The 21,851-nt window shown below is 56.1% G+C and overlaps 1 protein-coding gene and 1 pseudogene across 4 annotated transcripts in view; one reads left to right on the top strand and one right to left on the bottom strand.

Annotated features, from left to right (window-relative positions):
• Amz1 (archaelysin family metallopeptidase 1) overlaps positions 1–18,115 on the top strand; it is a 29,062-nt gene extending 10,947 nt beyond the window's left edge. For 3 of the 4 annotated variants that reach the window (XM_047532709.1, XM_047532708.1, XM_047532710.1), the window contains 6 exons: positions 3,713–4,234; positions 5,566–5,733; positions 8,542–8,670; positions 8,994–9,163; positions 9,537–9,713; positions 11,303–12,720. In XM_047532709.1, the coding sequence (XP_047388665.1) occupies positions 3,922–4,234; positions 5,566–5,733; positions 8,542–8,670; positions 8,994–9,163; positions 9,537–9,713; positions 11,303–11,848 (1,503 nt within the window). In that variant the 5' untranslated portion in view covers positions 3,713–3,921 and the 3' untranslated portion in view covers positions 11,849–12,720. Of the gene's footprint in view, positions 1–3,712; positions 4,235–5,565; positions 5,734–8,541; positions 8,671–8,993; positions 9,164–9,536; positions 9,714–11,302; positions 12,721–17,875 lie in introns of those variants that run through there. The other variant, XM_047532711.1, reaches the window with a different exon arrangement.
• Positions 18,116–20,228: 2,113 nt separating this feature from the next.
• On the bottom strand, positions 20,229–21,005 carry LOC124970318 (guanine nucleotide-binding protein subunit alpha-12-like; annotated as a pseudogene).
• Positions 21,006–21,851: the final 846 nt, after the last annotated feature.

Here is a 21,851-nt window from a genome sequence, read left to right as displayed (position 1 = left end):
TTTGTCTGGAGTGGACAAAGTTCCTGCACAATGTGACCATCCCCTCCCTGACTTCGTCCCCTGCTCTTTCTTACCTTTGTGCACTGCAGCCAGATAGCCAGCCTGCTCCTGTCCCCAGAACACACCTGCCTTTTGGTAGGGGTGGACTTCCCAGCTGTGCTCTCTGCGGGGAAGAGAGCATGTGTGCATGTGTGCTCTCATGCACCTCCTGGGAGGTAGCCGACTCACTCCCCACTTCTCCCCTTCTGATGAAGCCACTCTCAAGCCCTCTTGGAAATGGTCATGGAGTCCAGCGCTCCTGACCTCCCCCAATTCTGCCTTTTCTCCTTCATGTATCATTTGCCACCTTCTAACTGACTTGCCTGACACTTACCTTCAATGCCTTTGCTATCTGTCTTGCCTCTCCAAGTCCCTTGAGGCCAGGAACCTCTTTTGTTCTTGCATAGGGACTGGTGCACTTGGAAACTGGGGCAGTTAATTTCTTTCTTTCTTTTTTTTAAAATTTTAAAAAATATTGTTTTTAGATGTTGATAGAACTATATTTGGTTCATTTATTTTTATGTGCTGCTGAGAATCGAACCCAGTGCCTCACACATGCTAGGCAAGCGCTCCCCCACTGAGCCGCAACCCCAGCCCTGGGGCAGTTAATTTCATATGTCCACTTGACTGGGCTGTAGGTGCCCAGATGAGACACCGTGGATGTGTCTGTGGAGTGTTTCCAGTAACATCAGCAGTAGGGTTGTGGGCCCTGTAAAGCAGACTGCCTTCTCCAATGTAGTGGGCACCTTCCAGGCCCTTGAGGGTAGGAATAGAGCAGAGAGCAGGGGAAGGAGTGATTTGCCCTCTTTTCTGCCTCACTCTCTGAGCTGGGACTTCTCAACTTCCCCTGCCCCTGGACTGAATTTTACCACTTCTTTCCCAACTTGCTAGAGATGGCTCATGGGCCTTCTTGGCCTCCTTAATCACAGAGTCAACTCCTCATAATATATTTGTAGCTGGGCCTGGTGGGAACTGTGATCATGATGACTTTGAAGGCTGAGGCTGGAGGTTCGGAAGTTTGAGGCTAGCTTCAGCAACTTGTTGAGGCCCTAAGCAACTTAACAAGACCCCTGTGTCAAATAAAAAAGGGTGGTGGGTGTAGAGAAGTGGTAGAGCAGCCCTGGGTTCAATCTCCAGTGCCACAACAATAAATAAATAAATCACATACATTATCAATACACCGATAAAATGTTTCCCTCCTATTGCTTCTGTTTCCCTGGAGACCCCTTACTAATACGACGACTGCATGACTGAATGAATGAACAGGCACATCCATGTGTACTCCTGCCCTGGGACTAGCCTGGCCTCCTTTGGAAACTCATGAGTCTCTCGGCTGCTTCTGGCTGACTTGGGTCTCCCAAAGGGAGGGCTGGCAGTGGAAATTCAATTCCCTGCTGTTGGTCCTTGCACACCCCTGATCCCTGGGAAACTTGCCCACCGGGCCTTTCCCATTGCCATGGGTTTGATCCTCTCCCTCCCCCATGCAGCTGGTGGATTTTTTATTTTCCCACACCCAGGAGTGAATTGTTCATTCTCTTGCGAAACACCAGTATTGCCTCCATGTCCCAGATGGGCAGAGGAGCTCGAACTGCCCTGGAGTCTGGCAGTGGGCATGGGATGCGGGTGTTCAGCCACAGGATCAGTCCAATTCTCATAAGGGCTGCAGCTCTTCTCTGCTCCACCTTTTTACCCTCCTGAACACTTACCCACATCCTGGGCACTAATGCAACAAAGCCCTGCCAGGAACCCAGAGGGGTTTGTGCCCTGGGCAGTTATTTTTATTTGTTGCTCTCTACTCAGAACTTTGAAGGCTGGCAGGAATGTAAACTGGCATGTCCTTTCTGGGAAGCGACTTGGAAATACAAAGCAAGATGCTTTAAACCCTGGCACATGGAAACCCCTCTAGGAATCCGTCTGGAGGAGATGGAAACAGGCTCGTGAGCAAAGATGAGCACCCTGCTGTATGGGGGACAGCCAAGGAAAATGGCATTTTTATAGAATATTTAAAGCTTTGGGAAAATGCCATAACATACTGAGCAAAAGATAGAAGATTATACATACAGTTGGATCTTAAATTTGTTAAATATATATGGAGAGAAAATATATAAAACTCTGTGTGGGAAGGATCTTGATGGAAATTTAATCCTGGCCCTTTCTTCTTTTAAGACAGCACTTTCCAATGGAAAAAAATTGTATTTATGGACTTATGTGTGCATATATTATATACGTATGTGTGTATTTCCTTCCAAGGAAGCCTTGTAAGTTACGTACCTCGGACTTCCTGCTCAAACGTGTTTGAGTAGATATAAATGTATTTTTTAGATTAAGGTTTTAAGTTGGGGTTAACTAAAGAGAGTCTGGGCTCCTCATTCTCACACAAAAGGGAGCCCACTTCTGGTTTCCAAGTAGGGCTGGAGGCCCCACAGCTTGGTGCTCTGCAGAGAAGTGGCTTTTGGGTCTGGTTGAACTTCCTGAGTTGAGGATGGCCCAGGGCAGTCCACCCTTGGTCCTTGTTCCCCTGGCTCTCTCTGCTGTGACCGGTGCATCTTCTCATCTCTGGTTTCTGGTCCCCCACCCCCATCCCTGTCCTTCCCTTTATTGTTCCATGAAGGTGTCCCACCCAGCCTGTCCCTCACCTGACTTTGCCTATGTCACACCTGCACTGAGACATCAAGGAAGGCCCAAAGCAGCCGGTCCAGTGCTTCCTGACAGCTTTTCAGGTGTGTTTCTGACACATGCGTGGCCGCACCAGTCCTTGTTCCTGGCTCAGGACAACGCTGGTTTGCAGAGCAGGTGTAACAGTCTGCCTGCTTGTCCCTTCTCCCTGCTGGGCTGTCCCAGTGGTTCAAACCCTTGCTTCTCTGCAACTCCCCATTTATAGCTTGCAGGGGTTGGCATGCTACCCATGACCACTTTATTTGTGTTTCAGAGCCCTTGTGAGGGCCCTGGACATTTCTGGGTCTGGGAGCCATTGGAGCTACCTTCCTCCTCCATGTTCTTCCTGGGGACATGCACAGCTCTGGCCAGGAAGCTTGTGGCTGGTTAAGAAGAGATGCAGTTATGGCCCCAAGTGATGGGGTACCCTTTGTGATCACAGAGAGTAACTTCCAGTTTCTTGTCTGGAGGGGCCCCTCTGGCTTTGCAGGGGCCCAACAGATGTCCCGTCAGATGCCCCCTTCCTTTTTTTTTTGTACTGGGAATTGTACCCAGGGACGCTTAACCACTGAACCACATCCCCAGCCCTTTTTATTTTTTATTTAGGGACAGGGTCTCCCTAAGTTGTTTAGGGCCTTGCTAAGTGACTGAGGCTGGCTTTGAACCCGCCATCCTCCTGCATCAGCCTCCTGAGCTGCTGGGACTACAGGTGTGCACCCCTTTCCCTCTAAGGGCTCAGGGCAGAGTTTGGGTGTATGACAAGGAGTGGGCCCCCGCCCTTCCTGGGGATTCCAGCAGAGCATGGTCCTGGAAAGGCATCCCTGCCTAGGGGAGAGGAGTCTCCCAGCTCACTTCTGGATTGGGGGCCCAGGCTGCCAGAAGGACAAAGAGAATAGTGGCCTCTGTCCCTGTCTGGGGGGAAGTGCTGTATCCTGGGGATGTGCAGGGCTCCACTGTGCCGACACAGCCGGCCTGTGTGTGCCAGTGGTGACAGTGGCATGCTCTATGTCCCCTACAGGGTGTCGGCAGGCCTGGAGGCGCCCATGCCTCCCCTCGTTTTGCTAAGGAGGTCCAGCACCAGGCAGGGCTGGGCCACACAGGCTCTTGGCCCAAGATCCTTCTGCTGGGAGTCTCTGGCAGCCCCTCCTGTCAGTTCAAGGGAAGGTGCTAGAAGAGACCGTGATTGTCCCCTGGGCAGTTCATGGCCAGCAACTGGAGTTCCTGGGCATGGCTAACATGCTGCAGTGTAGACAGGCCCAGGAGTTCAGCTTCGGCCCCCGGGCCCTGAAGGACGCGCTGGTCTCCAGCGACGTGGCCCTGCAGCAGCTCTACGCCTCAGCCTTCACCCCAGCGGAGAGGCTGTTCCTGTCTGAGGCCTACAACCCCCAGAGAACCCTCTTCTGCACACTGCTCATCCACTCGGCCTTTGACTGGCTGCTGAGCCACCCGGAGGCCCCCGAGGACTTCCAGACATTCCACAGCTCCCTGCAGCACCGGAAGCAGAGCCTGGCTCGGAAGCACATTTACCTGCAGCCAATAGGTACGGGGAGGGGGCTGGAGCCAGGGGAACCAGCGTGGGCACAGCCCCAGGCAGGACTGGAATTAGGGCTGATGGCAGTGGATGTGTTTGGAATTGGGGTGAGGCAGGGAGGCCCCAGCTTTGCCCACCCATCGTTGATACTGCTCAGAAAGCCTGGGCCGTGGGACTATTGGAAGATACTGGACTGAGCATGGGGAGCAGGACTCAGGGACCCCTAGCATGGCTTGGAGGGCTGGGGGACACAGGGAGATCCAAGGGCCGAGAGAATAACCCAGCCAGGTAATGGGGAGGGTCAGGGGTGGGCTGGCCAGTGTGCTCCCAGCATTCCAAGGGCAGGTGGCCCCAGCCTGGCATAAGTGGCACTAGCTTTGGAGAGGAATGCCAAGTGTCCGCCTGAGACATTGATGTCCACACCCTTCCCAAGGCTGGCACCTGTTCTGCCAGACAGAGGAAGGCTGGGCTTCAGGTGACCTTGCCCTAGCAGCCCCCGGGTCCACGCCACCCCGTCGGCTGCTCAGGATCAGAGTGCTGAGGGCATCGTGGGTCTTGCTCTACATAAACCCACATCTGAGGTTCTGCTCCTGACCTTGTGGACCAGCCCCCTTTTCATGTGTCCTGTTTGCAGCTCCAGGAGACGCCTCCCCTACCTGTGGACACATGGCGCCTTGCTGAGAGGTGCCATGGTGGGAGGTTTGGGGTGGTTCTGGGTCCTGCATGTCTAGCAGTTCTGGGCTGAGGCCAGGCTATGGGTCTGTAGACCTTGCAGCCATTCCCACGGCCTCCACTCTTGGTCGTGTCCATCTGTCCTCCTAGGATGCCGTCTGGTTGTGTCCCTCCCTCCAATGGCCCCTCCCTGCCCTACCAAGGCCTTGCTTTCCAGCGTAAGCCTTTATCCCCGTTTCAAGCAGGCTCTTTGCAGCTGAGAACCATGGCTGCTCCTGCCACCCCCGCATGGGTCTCCCCGATCAACTGACAGGCTTTTGGTTTCACTGCAGAAATCCCTGCCTCCCTGAGTCTCACATGTGACAGTGATTCCTGTCCTTTGCTTTCTATTTTGGTAGTGGGGATTGAATACAGGGGTGATTTACCACTGGGCTACATCCCCAGCCCTTTTTATTCTTTATTTGGAGACAGTCCGATCTTGAACCTGGGATCCTCTCTCTCAGTCTCCCAGCACCTGGGATTACATTTGTGTCACCATGCCGGGTTTCCTGCCTTCTTGTCTGGGCACTGGCCTTGTTTGCCGGGATGGTCAGTGTTGGTGGCAGCTCCTTGACACAGTGGTCGCAGACCTTTGGGGGCACCGTGCTGACCAGCTGCTCTGCCCCCAGATCTGAGCGAGGAGCTGGCAGGATGCCCCCTGCTGGACCACCTGCGGAGCTGTGTGGAGGCCTTCTTCCTGGGCTTGCGGGTCAAGTGCCTGCCCTCCGTGGCAGCTGTGTCCATCCGCTGCTCCTCGCGCCCCAGTCAGGACTCTGGTGAGCTGCAGCTCCACACAGGTGAGTCAGGCTGGGGGTGGAGAGCAGCCCGGGGCCAGGGGGGCCAGATCCCACCGTGCAGCAAAAGGCCCATTCTGGAAGGAAAAGAGGAGGAAGGAGCTCCAGAGAGGGAAGAACTGTTTGCTCTCTGTGGGCATCAGTTCCCCAGCCTTTTGGACAGAATGGGGATAAGGAGCTCCTTTCCCTATCCAGCAGTGTCTGTGGACATGGCCACAGCTCCGGGCCCACGGGAACTCTCTGGAGGTGCAGAGCAGGTAAAGGGCACCCTTTGAAGGCTGCTGAGCTTTGCTGCAGACATTCACCCTTGCAAAGGCCTTCGTGTGTGCCCAGAGGACCTGGCCCTTGAAGCTTCAACCGTGTCTGCAGGTTGCTGCCTTTGGAGAGTGAGGCCAGCTGAGGAATGGGACCCGAGTGGATAGGAGACCCAGATGCAAGCCCTGGGGTTCCCAAGCAGGCGCTCTCTAGCAAGAGTGGATCGGTGTTGTTCATGTTCTGGGAACTGCTCACACGGCCTTTCTTCACTGGCCTCTGGTCCACACTGCCACATGCTCTGGGGTGTGTGAGCCGGTCCCCTCTTGCTCTGAGATTTCTGTTTGGCCTTCATACTTCTGTTGCCTCACCCTCTAGCACTCTCTGCGACTGTGTCTGACGTGCTCCTCACCACACCAGTAAGTCCTCATTCCCGTGTCCTGATTTGCAGCTGTGTCGTTTCCTGTGCATTTTTTTCTTCTGTGACTGGCCTTAGGGCTCCAATCCCCTGACAGCAGCTCACAGCATCTGCCTGGGGCCTACCTGGCTGTTTGTTGGTTCTGTCAATTCTGTCTGTTATCTTACTCATGGTGCACTTTGCTATTTTCACTATTAGTTGGACATCTTGTTTGAAACATTAGTTTACTCTTCTTTTTTATTTATTTTTTTGTGGTAAGGAAGATTGAACCCAGAGGTGCTTAGCCACTGCATTACATCCCCAGTCCTTTTCTTTAAATTTTTTATTTTGAGACATGGTCTCATCAAGTTGTGCAGACTGTTTGCACTTGTGATCCTCTTGCCTCAGCTTCCAGAGTAGCTGGGATTACTGGAGGCTGAGGCATTCAGGGAGCTTGATGGGAAGTTCAAGGCCAGCCTCTGCAACTTAGTGAGACCCTAAGCAATTTAGGGTCTCAACATAAAAAATAAAAAGGGCTGGGGATGTGGCTTAGTGGTAGAGAGTCCCTTGGTTCAATCCTCAGCAGCACCAAAACAAACAGATAAACAAACAAAAACATAATTTAAAATTTTTGAGTATGTGTGTAGCTGGGTTTGGTGGTGCATACCTGTAATCCCAGTGGCTTGGGAGCCTGAGGCTGGAGTATTACAGGTTCAAAGTCAGCCTCAGCAACTTAGCAAGGCCCTAAACAACTTAATGAGACCCTGTCTCTAAATAAATTATAGAAAGGCTGGGGATATGTCTTAGTGGTTGAGTGCCCCAGGTTCAATCCCCAGTTTAAAAAAAAATTTTTTTTTGAGCATGTGTTAGGAAAATATTTTGGATATACTAAGTAAATCAAATATATTATTAAAATCAATCAATTTGTCCTGTTTCTTTTCTACTTGAGGGAAATTTAAAGTTATATTTTTTAAAATTATAGTTACAGCTCAGGCTGTATTTCCCTGACAGTGATGTGCAGCATCATCTCCATCAGCCAGAGCGTGTCCCCCATCGCCTCCTCAAGCATCTCCTGTCTCTCTAGTCCCCTCCTCGCCACCTGACCTCCCTTTGTATCTTTTCTTAAATGTTTTTTAGTTGCTGATGGACCTTTATTGATTGACGGGCTGATTGATTTGTTTTGTGGTGCTGAGGATCGGACCCCGTACTCACACATGCTCGGCAAGCCTCCACCGCTGAGCCACGACCCCAGCCCTGCCTCTGTCTCTTGATGCCCTTCCTAGGCTCAGACTTGACCATTCCCTCTCCTCTCCCTGCCGGTCCACACCTGCTTAAACCTCCACCCACGGCGGATGCTGGCGTGGGCTCCCTGAGATGCAGGGAAAGGCCCTCGGCGGTGCCCTGGCAGTGCCCGCTGCTCTTCCCTCTCCCTTCTTGAGACATGATCAGAGGCGACTCTGCCCCTCCTTCCACTCGGCTCCCCACCTGCAGCAATGCTCCCCGCTGGCCTCCCCTGTTGGCCAAGGCCACGCCAGGACTGCACTCTGTAGCCCTCACTAGCGGAAGTCATCTCCCTCCTGAGTCCTGCCACTTCAGCCTCTGTGGAGATGCCCCTCCCACCACCCAGCCTCTCTGTGCCTTGGAAAGCGCTTTCCTCTATGGTGGCCTCTCTTCCTCTCTTCAGTCACTGGAGACTCCCTTCTAGTTTCCTGGGACCTGGCTGGCCACTCCCTCTCCCTCCTTTGGGCTCCTCATTAGCTGTGTCCTGGCTCACTCAGCCCGTCCATGCCCACACTCCTGGGGAGTGTTAGTCCCTATCACTGCTGTAACTGGTGACCACACAGCTGGTCCTGCAGCTCTGTGGTCAGGAGTCTCCCTGGGCTGAGGTCAAGGTGTGGGCAGGCTGCGTTCCTCCTCAGGCTCTGGGAGACCCTGTCTGCCTTTTCCGGTTTCCAGGGGTGTCTGCATTCATTGGCTGGTAACCCTTCCTCGGTCCTTCCTCGGTCCTCAGAAACAGCAGTGCAGCTGCTCAGGTCTCTCTCTGACCTTGACCCTCTGGTGAAAACAGAATAATGTCCCCACTTCCACATCTATTAGCCTGCCTCGGGCAGGGCTGGAGATGGGTCCCTAGCCACCTCCTGACCCCCAGTGCTCTCCCACAGATGGCATCCTGTCCTTCTTGAAGAACAACAAGCCAGATGACGCCCTGTGCGTGCTGGGCCTCACGCTGTCTGACCTGTACCCGCGCGAGACCTGGAGCTTCACCTTCAGCAAGTTCCTGCCGGGGCACGGTGAGTGGGGCCCGCGCTTTCCACCTGAGGGAGCCTGGCAGCTCGGAGCGTCGTGCTCTCGCTCTCGCTCCTGGGCAGGCTGAGGCACGGTGGGAGAGCTGCGTGACCGCGAGCCCCCACGTTTCCGCTCCTCCTGGGCAGGAGGTGGCTTGGCTGCTGCCCCAGGGCCGGCCTTCACAGGGGCAAGCCGGCAGGGCAGGGTCCCCCGGGACTGGCTCATCCTCAGGCCGTGCCTGGGCCGCAAGAGAGGATGGGTGCTTTCACTCTGGGCTCCCTGAATCCGAGGCCACCCACTGAGTCCCCTTGTCCTTCCCTCTCCCCAGATGTGGGCGTCTGCAGCTTCGCCCGGTTCTCAGGGGAATTCTCGCAGGTGGGGCCCAGTGCCCTTGATCCAGCTCTGCTTGAGGTGGCAGCAAATGGCCCTGAGACCCCGCTCCGGGACGGAGGCAGGAGCCAGTGCTTCAGCGCCCTGGGGGTGGTACAGTGCTGCAAGGTGGGCATGGGGGACAGGGAGAGGTGGGCGACTGGGCAGCTGTGGATGTGGATCTGGCCGAGCCTTCTGCCTGGCCAGTTATATTGTCTAGTTCTCCCCAGGAAGAGACGATCCCTCACTTTGCAGAGTGAGGAAGTTGAGGCTCAGACGCCAAGTGTTTTGCCAAAGGCCAGGCAGCAGTGAAGTGGCAGGGTTGGGATCTGACCCAGTGTTGGCCTGGTTCCCAAGTCCCCGTGCTGTGCGGCTCCCCCACAGCCCTCAAAGGGGAAGGTGCCCTTGGACCATCTGCCAGCCGTCTGTCCTCACCCAGGGGTCGGGAGTCTGTGGGTAGAGGGCAAGGTTGTGAGGCAAGGCTGGTGGCCTTCCCCCTCAGGTCACATGCCATGAGCTCTGTCACCTCCTGGGCCTGGGGAACTGCCGCTGGCTCCGCTGCCTCATGCAAGGTGCGCTCAGCCTGGATGAGGCCCTGAGGCGGCCCCCGGACCTCTGCCCCATCTGCCTGCGGAAGCTGCAGCACATCCTGGGTTTCCGGCTCGCTGACAGGTACAAGGTGAGCTCTGCCCTGGCTCCCGACTTGGCCCCATGGAAGCCGCACACAGGCAAAGGACCTTGCTGTGTCCTGATCCTCCAGGACCTCACAGCTCTCCTTGGTAGCAGATCGAGTCCTTAGCTGGTACCTAACAAGTGGCAGCACCCTGTGATTGGCCATGGGCCAGGTCATTGATCCTGGAAGGAAGAGGGAACCAGACCAACCCAGTCCAGGACAGGAGCGCCCGCCTCTGGCAGCGCTGGGAAGGGGATGCTGCCCTCTGCTGGCAGCACATGGCATGGCCACGGAGCAGGGTCCCTTTTCTTACTCCCATGGGAAGATTTGTTTGCTTACTCTCTTAATTTCTTTTTAAATCCATCTTTGACTTGAAACAAACTTTCAATGGAGGCACAGATCTATCAATTTGAAACCCAAAACTTGTCAGACTCGTGGGTTCTGGGGAGCCCCTTCCTCACGTAGGTTTCTGGCAGGGAAGTGGCTCTCAGCCTGCCCTGGTGTCACAATTCCCTGGCGGGGTGGGGGTCTCACCTGGACGCATTGAACGGGCTCCTGTGATGCTGGGGGCCTGAGGTAGAGACCAGGCCCTGGGAGCAGAGGGACAGCCCTCTGGGTGTCTGTCCTTCCCTAGTGGGGAGGGCAGGAGCCTGTGTCGCTGCAGAACAGGGCAGCTGGCATGACTGTCAGCTTGTGGAGGCACCCTGCGTGGGCCAGCTGCCCTGTCACGGGGGCACAGGCAAAGGCTTGGTTGGCAGCGGCTCTCGTCCTGGGGAGGCTGTGAACGGGAATTCAGGGCAGCTCAGACTGGAGGACTGTGATTTCTCGGTTTCCGTCCTTCATTTGGGGTCTCACTCAACTTTACCCAATTGAGGGGGGTGTTCAGCAGACCCTGGGTCAGCTCCGGGGGCTGAGGTGGTGGGTGCAGCCTCTCTTCCTATGGTGCTCCCTGAAATGGTTGGGCCCTTTGGGGCAGCCAATCCCCCCTGAGGACAGGGCTCAGGACCTGGTGGGCCAATGACGGTAGTAGGCGGGAGCTACGCGGAAGGTTTGCCACATGTCCTGGGGTGGCCCAAGGACTTGGTAAGAGCCGTGGAGCTGACCCAGGGCCAGTGTCTCTGCTCAGAGAAAAAGCCACGCTTTGTGGTGATGGCCAGTGTCCACTGATTGCTGATCAGTGCTGGAAAGTGCTGCCTGTTGTCCCATCCTGTGGACACGGTGCACAGAGGGGACCTCAGGAGCACAGGTAACGGTGAGCCACGGTGAAACATGTAGGGAGTGGAGCGTTTTGAGAATTCCTTTTGCCTTAAAATTTTCTAGCTTTAATTACGAGCTTTGGAGTTGACCTCTGAGGAAAGGCTGGCTTAGCAAGAGGTGCCCAGTTCCTGAAAAGTGAACAGCAGGTTCCTGTGACCTGGAACGTCTGGCTCTGGCACAGCCTGGACTCCAGCCCTCAGGAGTGCTGGGCAGTAGGGCCCTGGTGGCACCAGATTGCCACCGGCCTCAGGGTGACTGAAGACAGCTGGGTCCTCAGGCAGCTCGCTGGCCAGACAAGCACCCGAACAGAGAGCACTCAGCCTGTTTCTCCCTCCCAGAGACTCCACGCCTGGACGCAGGCAGCAGCGGGCTCGTGGCCCTGCCCGGAAGCTGGAGAGCCGTCTGTCTCGGAGGACACCCCGCCCTTCAGTGCAGACTCTGGCATGTGCTGTGAGAGCGACTCCGAGCCCGTCACCAGCCCGTCAGAGCCCCTCACGCCTGATGCATGGAGTCATGCCTTCCCTGAGGGGCCTGAGGATGGGCAGAGCTCCCTGGTGGCCTCAGAGGCTCTGCCGAAGCTGGGGGGCCCTGTGGAGGCCATCGAGGAGCACAGACGGTGGCTGGCCACGTGCATCCAGGCCCTGGAACGGGACGTGGCCGAGGAGGAGCTGGCACAGGTGGACAGGGCGGTGGATGCCCTGGACCGGTGGGAGATGTTCACAGGGCAGCTCCCGGCGACCAGGCAAGACCTGCCCTGTGGCAGGGACAATGCAGGGCTGCGCAAGGCCCTGGGGGACAAGCTCTCCTCCCTGAGGCGGCGGCTGAGCACACGCAGAGTCTCCAGGGCCGAGTCTTCCCCCTGCCGCTGGGACGGGGAGAGTTAGTGCGGCAAGATGGCCCGTCCAGTGCAGGAAGGTCAGCGCCTGGCATCTTTCCCGGATGCCAACTGACCACGGCCGCCAGTCAGGGGCACGGCGGGTCCTCGGAAGTTGAGGAGGCTGCTTCTGGCTGGCTCCTTGGGTCCCTGTGCCCGCCTGCTCACCCCAAAGGACAGCCTGGTCGCAGGGCACTGGTGGCGGAGCAGCCCGCAGTCTGGGGAGCGCCTCTGCCCCCTCTCGGGGCTCCACCCCGACGGAGGGCCAGGGGGGCTGAGCTTGCCTTCTGCCTGCAGGCCGGGCTTTGGGCCTGCTGCTTATTTCCAGCCGGAGCTTGAAGAGTTATCCAGGCAGGTGGTGACCCTGGGACTTGGGCTGTGCTGCTAACTGGGTCCCGGGGTCCCCTCGAAGCGGAGGCCCTGGGGTTTTGTTTCGTGTTGGTCCTGAGCTTCAGAACGTGCCCACTGGGTGCCTTTTGGGCCCCACGCTGCGGGAAGGCAGGTGTCTAAGCTGCAGGTTTCGGGGTGGAGGGTGGAGCCGCCTCATTCCTGAGGTCGCCTGCTGTCACTCGTGGTGAAAACAAACTCCAGCGCCATTCTCGGCACCGTTTTCTGACCAAGGTGGCTGTGCTGTCGGTGGCACCAGGCCACTGTGGTGCCCGCGCTGCTGCCAGCAGGGTGCAGCTCACGTCTTCAGGGGCGTCTTCGTGCCGGGTTCTATCCATTCCTGAGGGATAGGACGCCGTCCACCCGTGGCGCCTTCTGTCTCCCTCTCCTCTTTTTTCCATCCCAGGGATTGAACCCAAGGATGCTCAACCACTGAGCCACTTCCCCAGCTCCATTTAATTTGCGTCATGGCCTCACCAAGTTGCTTAGGGCCTCACTAAGCTGCTGAGGCTGGCCTGGAATCTGTGATCCTACTGCCTCAGCCTCCCGAGCTCTGGGATTACAGGGGTGCACCACCGCACCCGGCTTCCCTTTACTTTGCATCTCGTATTTCAAAGCTCTTTATGTGCACGCTCATTTGATTATTTCCTCCCCAAAGTGGCCTTTTTACCACTATCAAATGTCCCAGCCTGAGAGACAACAGGATCCTGCAGAGTGAAGCAGGGTCCCAGCTTTTCTCTGGAAAGAGGCAAGAACAGGGCAGCTTAGACAGTTTTGGGGCTCTGAGAAAACAATCCAAAATACGAATATAGACCTAGAGGGAGTCCATGTGGGTGAGGAGCTCTGAAGCTGCCTTGTGGCTGTGACCCACAGGCACCAGAGGGCAGGTCCCAGGGTCCCCAGAATGGACAGGGTTGAGTTGAGGCCATCTGAACCGGGAAGCAAAGACACACCTCTGAAGCAGTACTGGCACCCTCCCCAGCCCCCAGGCCGTCTGGCTGCCCCACGCAGGTGTCCCACGGTCCAGGACGTCCTCGCGATGAGATGAAGGGACTCGTGCTACTGGCTCCCGCTGCTGCGCATGTCTGTGGCAGGGCGTGTCCCCCCGGCGCTGGGAGCCCTCATGAGGCCCAGGCTCCCTCGGCAGGTGCCTCCCCAGGTGGGCAGTCACTGAGGCCATGCAGGTTCCTGGGAGGGACACAGACGCCACCTCTGGATGGAGCGTGGCAAGGTTCAGGAAGAGCGTGTCAGATGGCAGATGGCACTGTGGCTGTTGCGAGACGCTGGCCCCAGTCCGTGTTGGTGGCCCGGGTTTCACCATCATGCCTGCCACGCAGGCTTACCTGTCTGAGGTGACTCTGCAAGAGGCGGAAGATTCAGTGGAGGTGACCACACAGCAGGTGTGGACTGCGGGTGGGAGGCCATCAGGGTGTGCACACCAGGGTGGGGTTCGCCCCACATCCTCAGCCCCGGCCACCTGTCCCTGGCCTTTGGCTCTCAACTCATGAGTCCCAAGAGGGCACGTGGAGGCGCGAGGGAGCAAACCACTAAAAACAGAACCTTACCAGAGGCTTTTTAAAGATGGATGTCAGGAGAACGTTTCAAAAAGGCGGCTGCTTTTGCCGTGTTTCCTTCCCCACATGCTGGCCCAGGTGCTGCCCTTGACAGGTGAAGGTAATCGGGAGAGTCACCATGGGAGGAGGGTCAAGGAGAGGAGGAGCCGAGCGGCGGCTCACAGGCCTTCCTCACCTGGAGCTGGAGATGGACTCGGCTGTGCACTGCCATGTTTAGATGAGGGTCTGCAGCTCCAGGGGCTGCGGTGCCCAGAACGTAAAACAAATGTGCAAAGTTGACCTCGCTGCTTCCGCACCTGGTCCGTCCGGAGCCCCTGGGATGCGTGAGGACAGGTTGACAGAGCCCTTCCAAGAGCCTGGCACGTCTCGGTCAAGCTGGAGGAGCTTGAGGGGAACCAAAGGAGTTCAGGGTCATGACACGTCGCCTGTGTCACTAGGACACGGAGCCCTGGCTCCACATGTACCTCTCCAGGCTCAGGGTCACGACCTGTCACTTCCATGGCTAGAACATCTAGGCCCAGGCTCCACACGCAGGTCCCCAGGCTTTGACCAGGGGCAAGCTGGCGGGGACCTAGACGGAGGCGGCAGATCCCTCTTTCTACCCAAAGCCCAGACTCGCCATCCAAGGAGGGAGAAGCATTTCGCTCCTGCCCACCGTAGGAACCCTCAGGGGGCAGGAGAGCTAGTGCAGCTTTGCACCCCATTTCCAGGCAGGGTCTGAAGGGGGATGCTGCCCTGTGAGTCAGCCCATGGACATCTGGTACAGACCTGTGATGACAGAAATCTCCAAAGGGCTTGAAACACAAACCGTGTGGCTTAGTCAAGAAACTAGTGGCAAGGCTGTGTTCAAATTGAGATTCCTCCAAGGTCAAAGGGGATGCTAGAACATTCCAGGGATGTGCCCACACACAGAAGGTCCACACACAATGCTCTCCAGACCCAAGGGACAGGGACAGCCAGGCCTCAGAGGGATCGGTCGCTGGACCCAAGTCCACTCAGGAAACCCCCCATCTCTGATGTCCCCTCTGAGGACTAGGGGGTGTTGCAGGCCCATCACCCCCAATTCTCTAAACAACGGTGGGAGGTGTCATTGTTGACATCTGCTCTGGGACTGTGGAGGTGAGACGCAGCTTGGCGACGCGCCCAAGCCTCAGGGGTGGTGGAGCCGAGTTCAGGCTCCTTTGCCCCAGTGGGGCCTCTGCCATCTCCCATGTTCCACAGGCTCCTGAGGGAAGGGAGTGAACTGGATGTGTCTGAGCAGGAAGCAGAGCAGGCTTGGCACAGGCATCGGGAGGCTCGCCCCAGCCCTGAGCTGGTTCCTGAGATCACCAGGCTGCTCCCAGGGAACACGGGTGGGTGGCCGCTGCTCTTAGGGGCCCATGCCGTCCACAATGGGGCTGGGGCTGTGCTCTGTGCACTTGCTCCTAGAAAGAGGGCGAGTCCCCAGCAGGGATGCTGCCACCCAGTGGACGGAGCGGCGAGGTTTCCTGAGGAGGTGCCCAGATCTGCAGGACGGAGGCTGCCTTCCTGGCGCAGCTCCAGCCAGGCTGGGGGACACAGGTGCTGTCCTGGGGAGAGGCCAGAACAGAGTGGCTCCCAGAACTGGGGTCTCCTGTGAGCCCATGAGCCTGATCCTGAAGGGGCAGGAAACACAGAGGGACCTTAGAACACAGGCTGTCGAAAACACACTGCCGAGGAACAGAGAGGAGAGCCCCCTGCCTCACTGCAAAGGAGCCCAGCTTTTGAAGCCTTCTAGAATGAATGCAAATGGCCGGTGGGAATGGCTGACTGTCCTTTCCTCTCCCAGTCTCACCTCGATCCACAAGAACCCAAAACAACAGGTTTATTTTTGAGCTTAGCTTCTTGGTGAGAGGAAAACAAAAACAAGCTTCAGTCGGGGGTTGACTTAAAAAAGCAAATTCTCAGAAATATCTAGGCGTTCCTGGGCTTCCAGTCAATCCCCACCGGGCACTCCAGTGACGGTCAGAGGCAACCTGAACACGCACCGACGCGCTGGCGAGCTGCCTACAAGCACTCGCTCCACCAGGGCCCGAAGGCAAGCCGTCCACCCTCAGACTCTCCCAGATGACCCCAGCTCCACATGAACCAGGGGTGAGAGCGGCCAGGGCCCATGAGCAAGGCCACCCCAGATGCCACCACCTGGGCCTGTGTGTGAGCACTGCACACGTCTGACAGGGGCCAGCCTCTGCACCTGGGCTCTGCTCGCTCCTCCGCCGGCCGCGATGTCCCAGCCCTCACGCCTGCGCTGTCTCGCGTGTGTCCCTCCCAGGCCGCTTCCTGGTGGAGGGTCTTTCCTCCACATGCGCCTGGTTTTCTGGTTGGAGCAGATGCCACTTGTGGCAGAGGTGACGTGTCTGCCCCCTTGGCCCCCAGGCCCTAAGTGCACCTTCTGTTTCTTTACGGACTTTACCTCCATCTGTGAGTCTGTTTCTGGGCCCGTCAGCAGCTTGTGGTCAGCAGCTCACAAGGACCAGGACTCCTGGGCATGTGCACACGCACCCACTGCCACGCACAGCAGCTCGGCTCCACTTGGAAGCTGGCTCCTCAGGTGGCCTTTAGGGAGCAGGAAAGTGGCTTCCTGTCTCTTCCAGCACCCGCCTAGAGGAAGGCCATGATGCTGACCACTCCCGGCTGCACTGGCCGCTTCCACCTGAGGAACGGTTTCTTGTGGTCAGTGGGCCGCTGGGCCCTCAGTGCCGAGGCCAGTCAGGTGGGGTTGTGGAGCTTCCTGCTGTCAGCCCATCAGTGCTGACGCTCATGGAGGAGCGTGGCCTCCTGGGTCAGGCCTCTGGCCCGGCTTTGTTAAACAGGGAGTCCCAGGGTCCAGGGAAACACAGACCTTGTCAAAGGGGCCCCTGGGAAGAGGGGACAGTGTGTGAGGGACCCCGTGTAGAGAAAACACACTTTCCCTGGGGACATGATGGGCAGGGGTGTGGAAGGGTCCTCCAAGTGGACAGGAGGAGAGGAGTCAGCGGGAACAAACATGGAAAGATTTGCTTTTCCGAATGAGAGCAGGCCTGGGGGTGACCTGAGGCATTTCCCTTCGTGTCCACTGGGGGCTCCACGGGTCCCTCTAGCGGATGGCCAGCGCAGGGTGGTGGCATCCAGTCAGGCACCGTCCAGCTCTGAAGGGACAGAATGAAGCCCGCTGGGCTGGTGTGGCCAGTGGTCTAACTGCCCAGAGTTCCCTCCTCATTCCTGCTGCTGTGTCTGCCTTCCCGTCACATCTCCCTGAAGCAGTCACTTCCCACGGGGCTCTCGAGAGTCATGGGTCCCCAGCAGGAGTGGTGCTTGCACAAGGCAGAGGAGGGTCCCAGGAGGAGCCCCCAGCCCTGGCTGCAGTACCCGCCTGTGACAGGCTCCGTGTGGTGACGGCTCTGCCTGCCCACAGGGCGCTGTTCTCACCTCCAGTCCAAGTGGAAGCCCACCCACATTCAGGAGCCTCTGCACTGAGATCACAGGCGACTGACACACAGAATGTGTTCTGCATTATTCAGATTTTCTAGAATGCTTCCATATTACATCTTGTCCTCAATAAATGCTGTAAGGTCAAATTAGAAGTGTAACTGAAAATGGAAGAAGCCATCATTTCAACTCAGTCAGTACCTCCTTCCTGTTTGGAACACGAGGCTCCCATTGGAGTCTCTGCGAGGTGGCCATTCTTCCTTGTGGGGCACTTTTTCGTGCAAGGCACTGCTTGTGGAAGCAAGCTGGCCCCTGTTCAAGGCCTCCTCTGAGACGCTGCTGCTGTGCTGGTGTGGACCGGCTGGAGCCCTGGCCACGTGTCCCCATACTCACCCACACATCGAGCACCTTCAGTCACTCCGCTGCAGGTTTTAGAAAGATCTGTTGACCTGGTCACTTCATCAATGCTCACGTTTCCGTATTTTTGAGAGCCAGGGTTGAGGCTTTTGATGTGATTTAACAAAAAGGGGAGGCTAGTGTGGCCGGGGACCTCATGAGCTTATGCTCTTGTCACCTGTAGCATTTTCCGCCTTGGCCCTGCTGGTCCAACACTGTCCTGCTGACTTCTCTTATTTCACCCACACCTACAGGTCTGTGCTTGTGACGGTCATTAAGCTGAAAAACGACTGACTCTTGCTGAATAAACACCGGGTAGGACGGGAGGCTCTGGTCCAGGGCGTGATGAAGAAGAGCCAGGGTGGTCCACACCCAGGGGAGAAGTGGGCAGAGCAAAGGAGACGCAGGACAGGGGCTGGGCCGGAGCTGTGCCCCGGGGCATCCACTTACCTCACTTTCCTGTTGTGCACCTGACACGCGCACTCTGTCCACCTCGAGGCCCACGGGAGACCTCTGCTTCCGGAGGGGCGCCAGCCCAGAGGTGGAGATTTAGCCTGCGAACACAGCGCTGCACCTGCGCTCTAGGATCCGCCCCCAGGGGCACTGTTCTGCTCTGACGCAGTGGGTGGGTGGTCACATTCAGGGGTGTGCTGTCTGGCAGTGGCCTGTGTGGTGGGACCTGGCGCTCTGATGGGAGGTGACACACCAGGAAGACAAATGTCATTTAAGGAAACTTTTAATAGATTCATCAAAGTGACATCTACAAATCACGTTAACTAAGCACCACGGCTGTGAAATACACACAGCCTGTGGCAGCGCAGCGGCCCCGTCTGGCAGATCTGGTGCACAGCAGGGCTTCCCAGGGAGGAGCCCGAGGCAGAGCAGCTCGCTCTCAGTACGTGACTCCTGACAGGCTCCCTGCTGTTTTGTCATGAATGCCTAGGTGCCGAAGATAATGCCACCCCCGTCCCGTGTGTGGGGCCACAGGCACCTTCCAGCTGGCTGCTCCCTGTGGGCAACAAGCTGGGCACCAAGAAGGTGGGCTTGGGACTAAGTGGTGCTGAACGGGGTCTGGGGGCTTAACACTGAACCTCCTGGCTACACTGGGGCCCAGAGAGTAACAGCCAACTGACTTTACTTAGTTCTGATGGGGTTCAGAAGGACATTTAGGATGGACACACAGGTCCAGAGGTGATTCCCCAAGGACCTCATGAAAACCTACCTGAAGTCTCTCCTGACAAGGCCCGCTGAGCCCCGCCATGGAGTGCAGGTGAATGGGGTGCCTGCTGCACGCACGGCTCACCACCCTTCACCTACCACAGGAGCGGCGGCTTCTGGCTGCCAACGTGCAGGTGAATCTGGAAAAACTATCAGCCCAACAGCTGGAGTGAGCGGGAGCCACAAGGACTGCCTGCTAGCCTGACACTCAGGTGCAAGTCGCTTCCATTTTTGACATCTGAGCTGCTAAGCACACCTGAGGTTCCTTAGCGAGAGTGGCACCAAACACACGCGGAGAACTGCTCATTTGCAAGACCTTCCTGTGGTCACACCTGTGACAGAAAACCCACCCTCCTCCCAAGGCAGGCTGCTGGCCACAGCCAGGGGAAGGTGGGTGGACAGCAGTTCTCACCGTGCTAATCATGGTTCCTTAAGCCCAGAAGGAACCTCAAGTCTGTGTACTTGTGTGGCCCTCAAGCCCGGCTCTGCATCTGCATCTCCTGGACAGTAGGAATCCATATATACAGTGTGTGAATCTGGGCAACCCTGGGCTTTGTCCGGTGAGCCAAGTACATTCCACAGCCGCCTGCACCAAGATCCCAATCGGAGAGCACTCGCTGCTGTGTGCGGCAACAGAAGCAGGTTGCCTGGCAAGAATGAGGCAGAAAGGAGCGCTGAGGACAGGGGCCACTGACCAAAGGTGCTGGCGGGCAGAGGCCTGGAATTCTCCAGGGAAGGCAGACTTCCAGAGGGCCAGCTGACAGAACTCTGTAGTAGCTGTGGCAGGAGCTAAGGCTGCACTAGTGCCCTGGCCAGCTTCCAGAAGCCCAGATCTTTGTCTCTTTTCCAAAGAAGGAAACTCTACATGCTGGGTCAGAAGATGACTTGCAAGTAAAATGGGTGGGCCACATGGTTTAAGTGTCCTTGCCATAAGGAGGGAAGGGCAAGGAGTAAAAAGCACCTCTCTGTGCACGTGGACAGAGCACCACCAGGGCCCAGGGCTACCCCGCTCCACGCTGCTGCTGGGGTGTTCAGGCAGGTCCACAGCTCCAAACCTGGTCCTCCACGGAGCGGGGCAGCGACCCTGGCACAGTTTCTCTGCTCAACCTAATGTGCCTGGAGCAGGGGCTCTTAGGACACTGGCACAAGTCTTAAAGGCACCTTGGGAGGTGGCACTCAGACCCTGAGCCAGAGCTGCAGGGCCAGCTCAGGCACTCTGTGCCCAGCAGCCCTGGCACGCATCGCTACAAGCTACCGCGAGGCAAAGCTTTTGGGTTAGTCTGTCTCGGTGAAGACTCAGAGGTTAGAGAGAAAAGCCATCTGCAAGGCCAGCTGGATTTTGAGTTTTAGTCATTAAAGAGAGAATGTGTGTGCACACACCATCCTCAATTAAATTGTGTCAGGAAAGAATGCAGTTCCTGTAAAAAGAGGGCTGTGTTATTAGGTATTGCAGATTAACACCAAAGTGAGCACTTGGATTTTCAGTAGTTTCACTAGTCCCCAAATCAGTAGCTAACATGGAGTTCCCACGTCCTCTTGCCTAGAGCTCGTGGCTGGGCTGGAGCCCAGCATTCTTGAGCCAGGTATATGACAGCATGGGTCTGAGAAGCCCTGCAGGACCACACAGGCCACAAGTGCCAAGGGCCACACAGGCTGCCTCAGAAAGGCACAGGGGGCTTCCTCTCACTGCAGCATGATGTCCTTCAGGTTCTCCTGCAGGATCGTGTCCTTCACAGCGTGGAACACGAAGCGGATGTTCTCAGTGACTATGGCGGTGGCAGAACAGTGGCTTGGTGTGGTTTCATCTCTTTTTGTCAAAACAATGGACCAGGTAGCGCTGGACGTTCTCCAGTTGGTGAGGGTTGCCCTGAAATCCAGAAGTGCTTTCTGATGCTGACCGTCTTCACCTTCTCCACCAGGAGGTCCGTCTTCTTGAGGAAAAGAGTTATGGAGATGTGGAAGAAGAGCTGTTGACGATGGTCTCAGGGATGTTCATCAACTCCACCAGCTGGTTGGTGTGCCCATTCTGTGTGAGAACCTTGTGTTCTCTTGAGGACACCATGAACAGGACTGACATGTTCCTGTCACAGCACTGGAACCACTTCTGGTGCTGAGACCACTGGTCACCCACATCTACCATCTTAAAAGGGATTTTTTAAAAATAATGAAGTCATGTTCTATAATCCCCTTGATGGCCTTCCTGGTCAGCAAGATGTCTTGCTTACTAGGGAACTTGTTCTGCAAAATACAGGATGAGGGAGACATTCAGGAGAAAATAAGAACCTAAATATGGCAAAATAAAAGGGTGCAGGGAAAAGTTACCCTAACTTTGCAAGAGGTTTAACCAAAAGAAGCAAATTTCATTTACAGAGTTATACATTTACTGTGAAACAAAGTGAAAGGATTGAGGTCCTCATTTCAAAATGAATGGAGGCTCATCAATCTGAGGAAGAATGATCAGAAACTCTGCTGCCGGTCCCAGTAGAAAATCTCATCCAGTTCTTTCTCCAGATGTCATTGACCACCTTTTTCTTTTTGTCTCTATACAATAGATATCTTCTTTGTTTCTCACTTCCAGAGCATAAACCTTCCAAAACCTTACTATGACTTCATTTAGGTTTTGCAATGCTATTTAAATTTAGTCTGTAGTATATTTAATTTGCTTGTCTTATAAAACTTTGCTTTTGCCTTTGCTTTGGTATTCTTCCTTTCTTTTTTGGCCTTCCTTCCTTCTTTCCTTCCTCCCTCCCTCCCTCCCTTTCTTCCTCCCTTCTCTTTCTTTCTGTAGCAGAGATTGAACTTACGGGTGTTTAACCACTGAGCACACATCCCGGCCCTTTTATTATTGTTTTTTAAATTTTGAGACAGGGTCTCACTAAGTTGCTGAGAGCCATGCTGGTTGCTGAGGCTTGCCCTGAACTTGTGATCCTCCTGACTCAGTTTTTTGAGCTGCTGGCAGTATAGGCCTGTGCCCATCTGTATTCTTCCTTCTTAGAAGATAAGGAATGTAGG

The sequence above is a fragment of the Sciurus carolinensis genome, chromosome 18, assembly GCF_902686445.1.
Source record: "Sciurus carolinensis chromosome 18, mSciCar1.2, whole genome shotgun sequence".
Lineage (NCBI taxonomy): Eukaryota > Metazoa > Chordata > Mammalia > Rodentia > Sciuridae > Sciurus > Sciurus carolinensis.
This window is presented reverse-complemented; position numbering and strand designations above follow the sequence as displayed.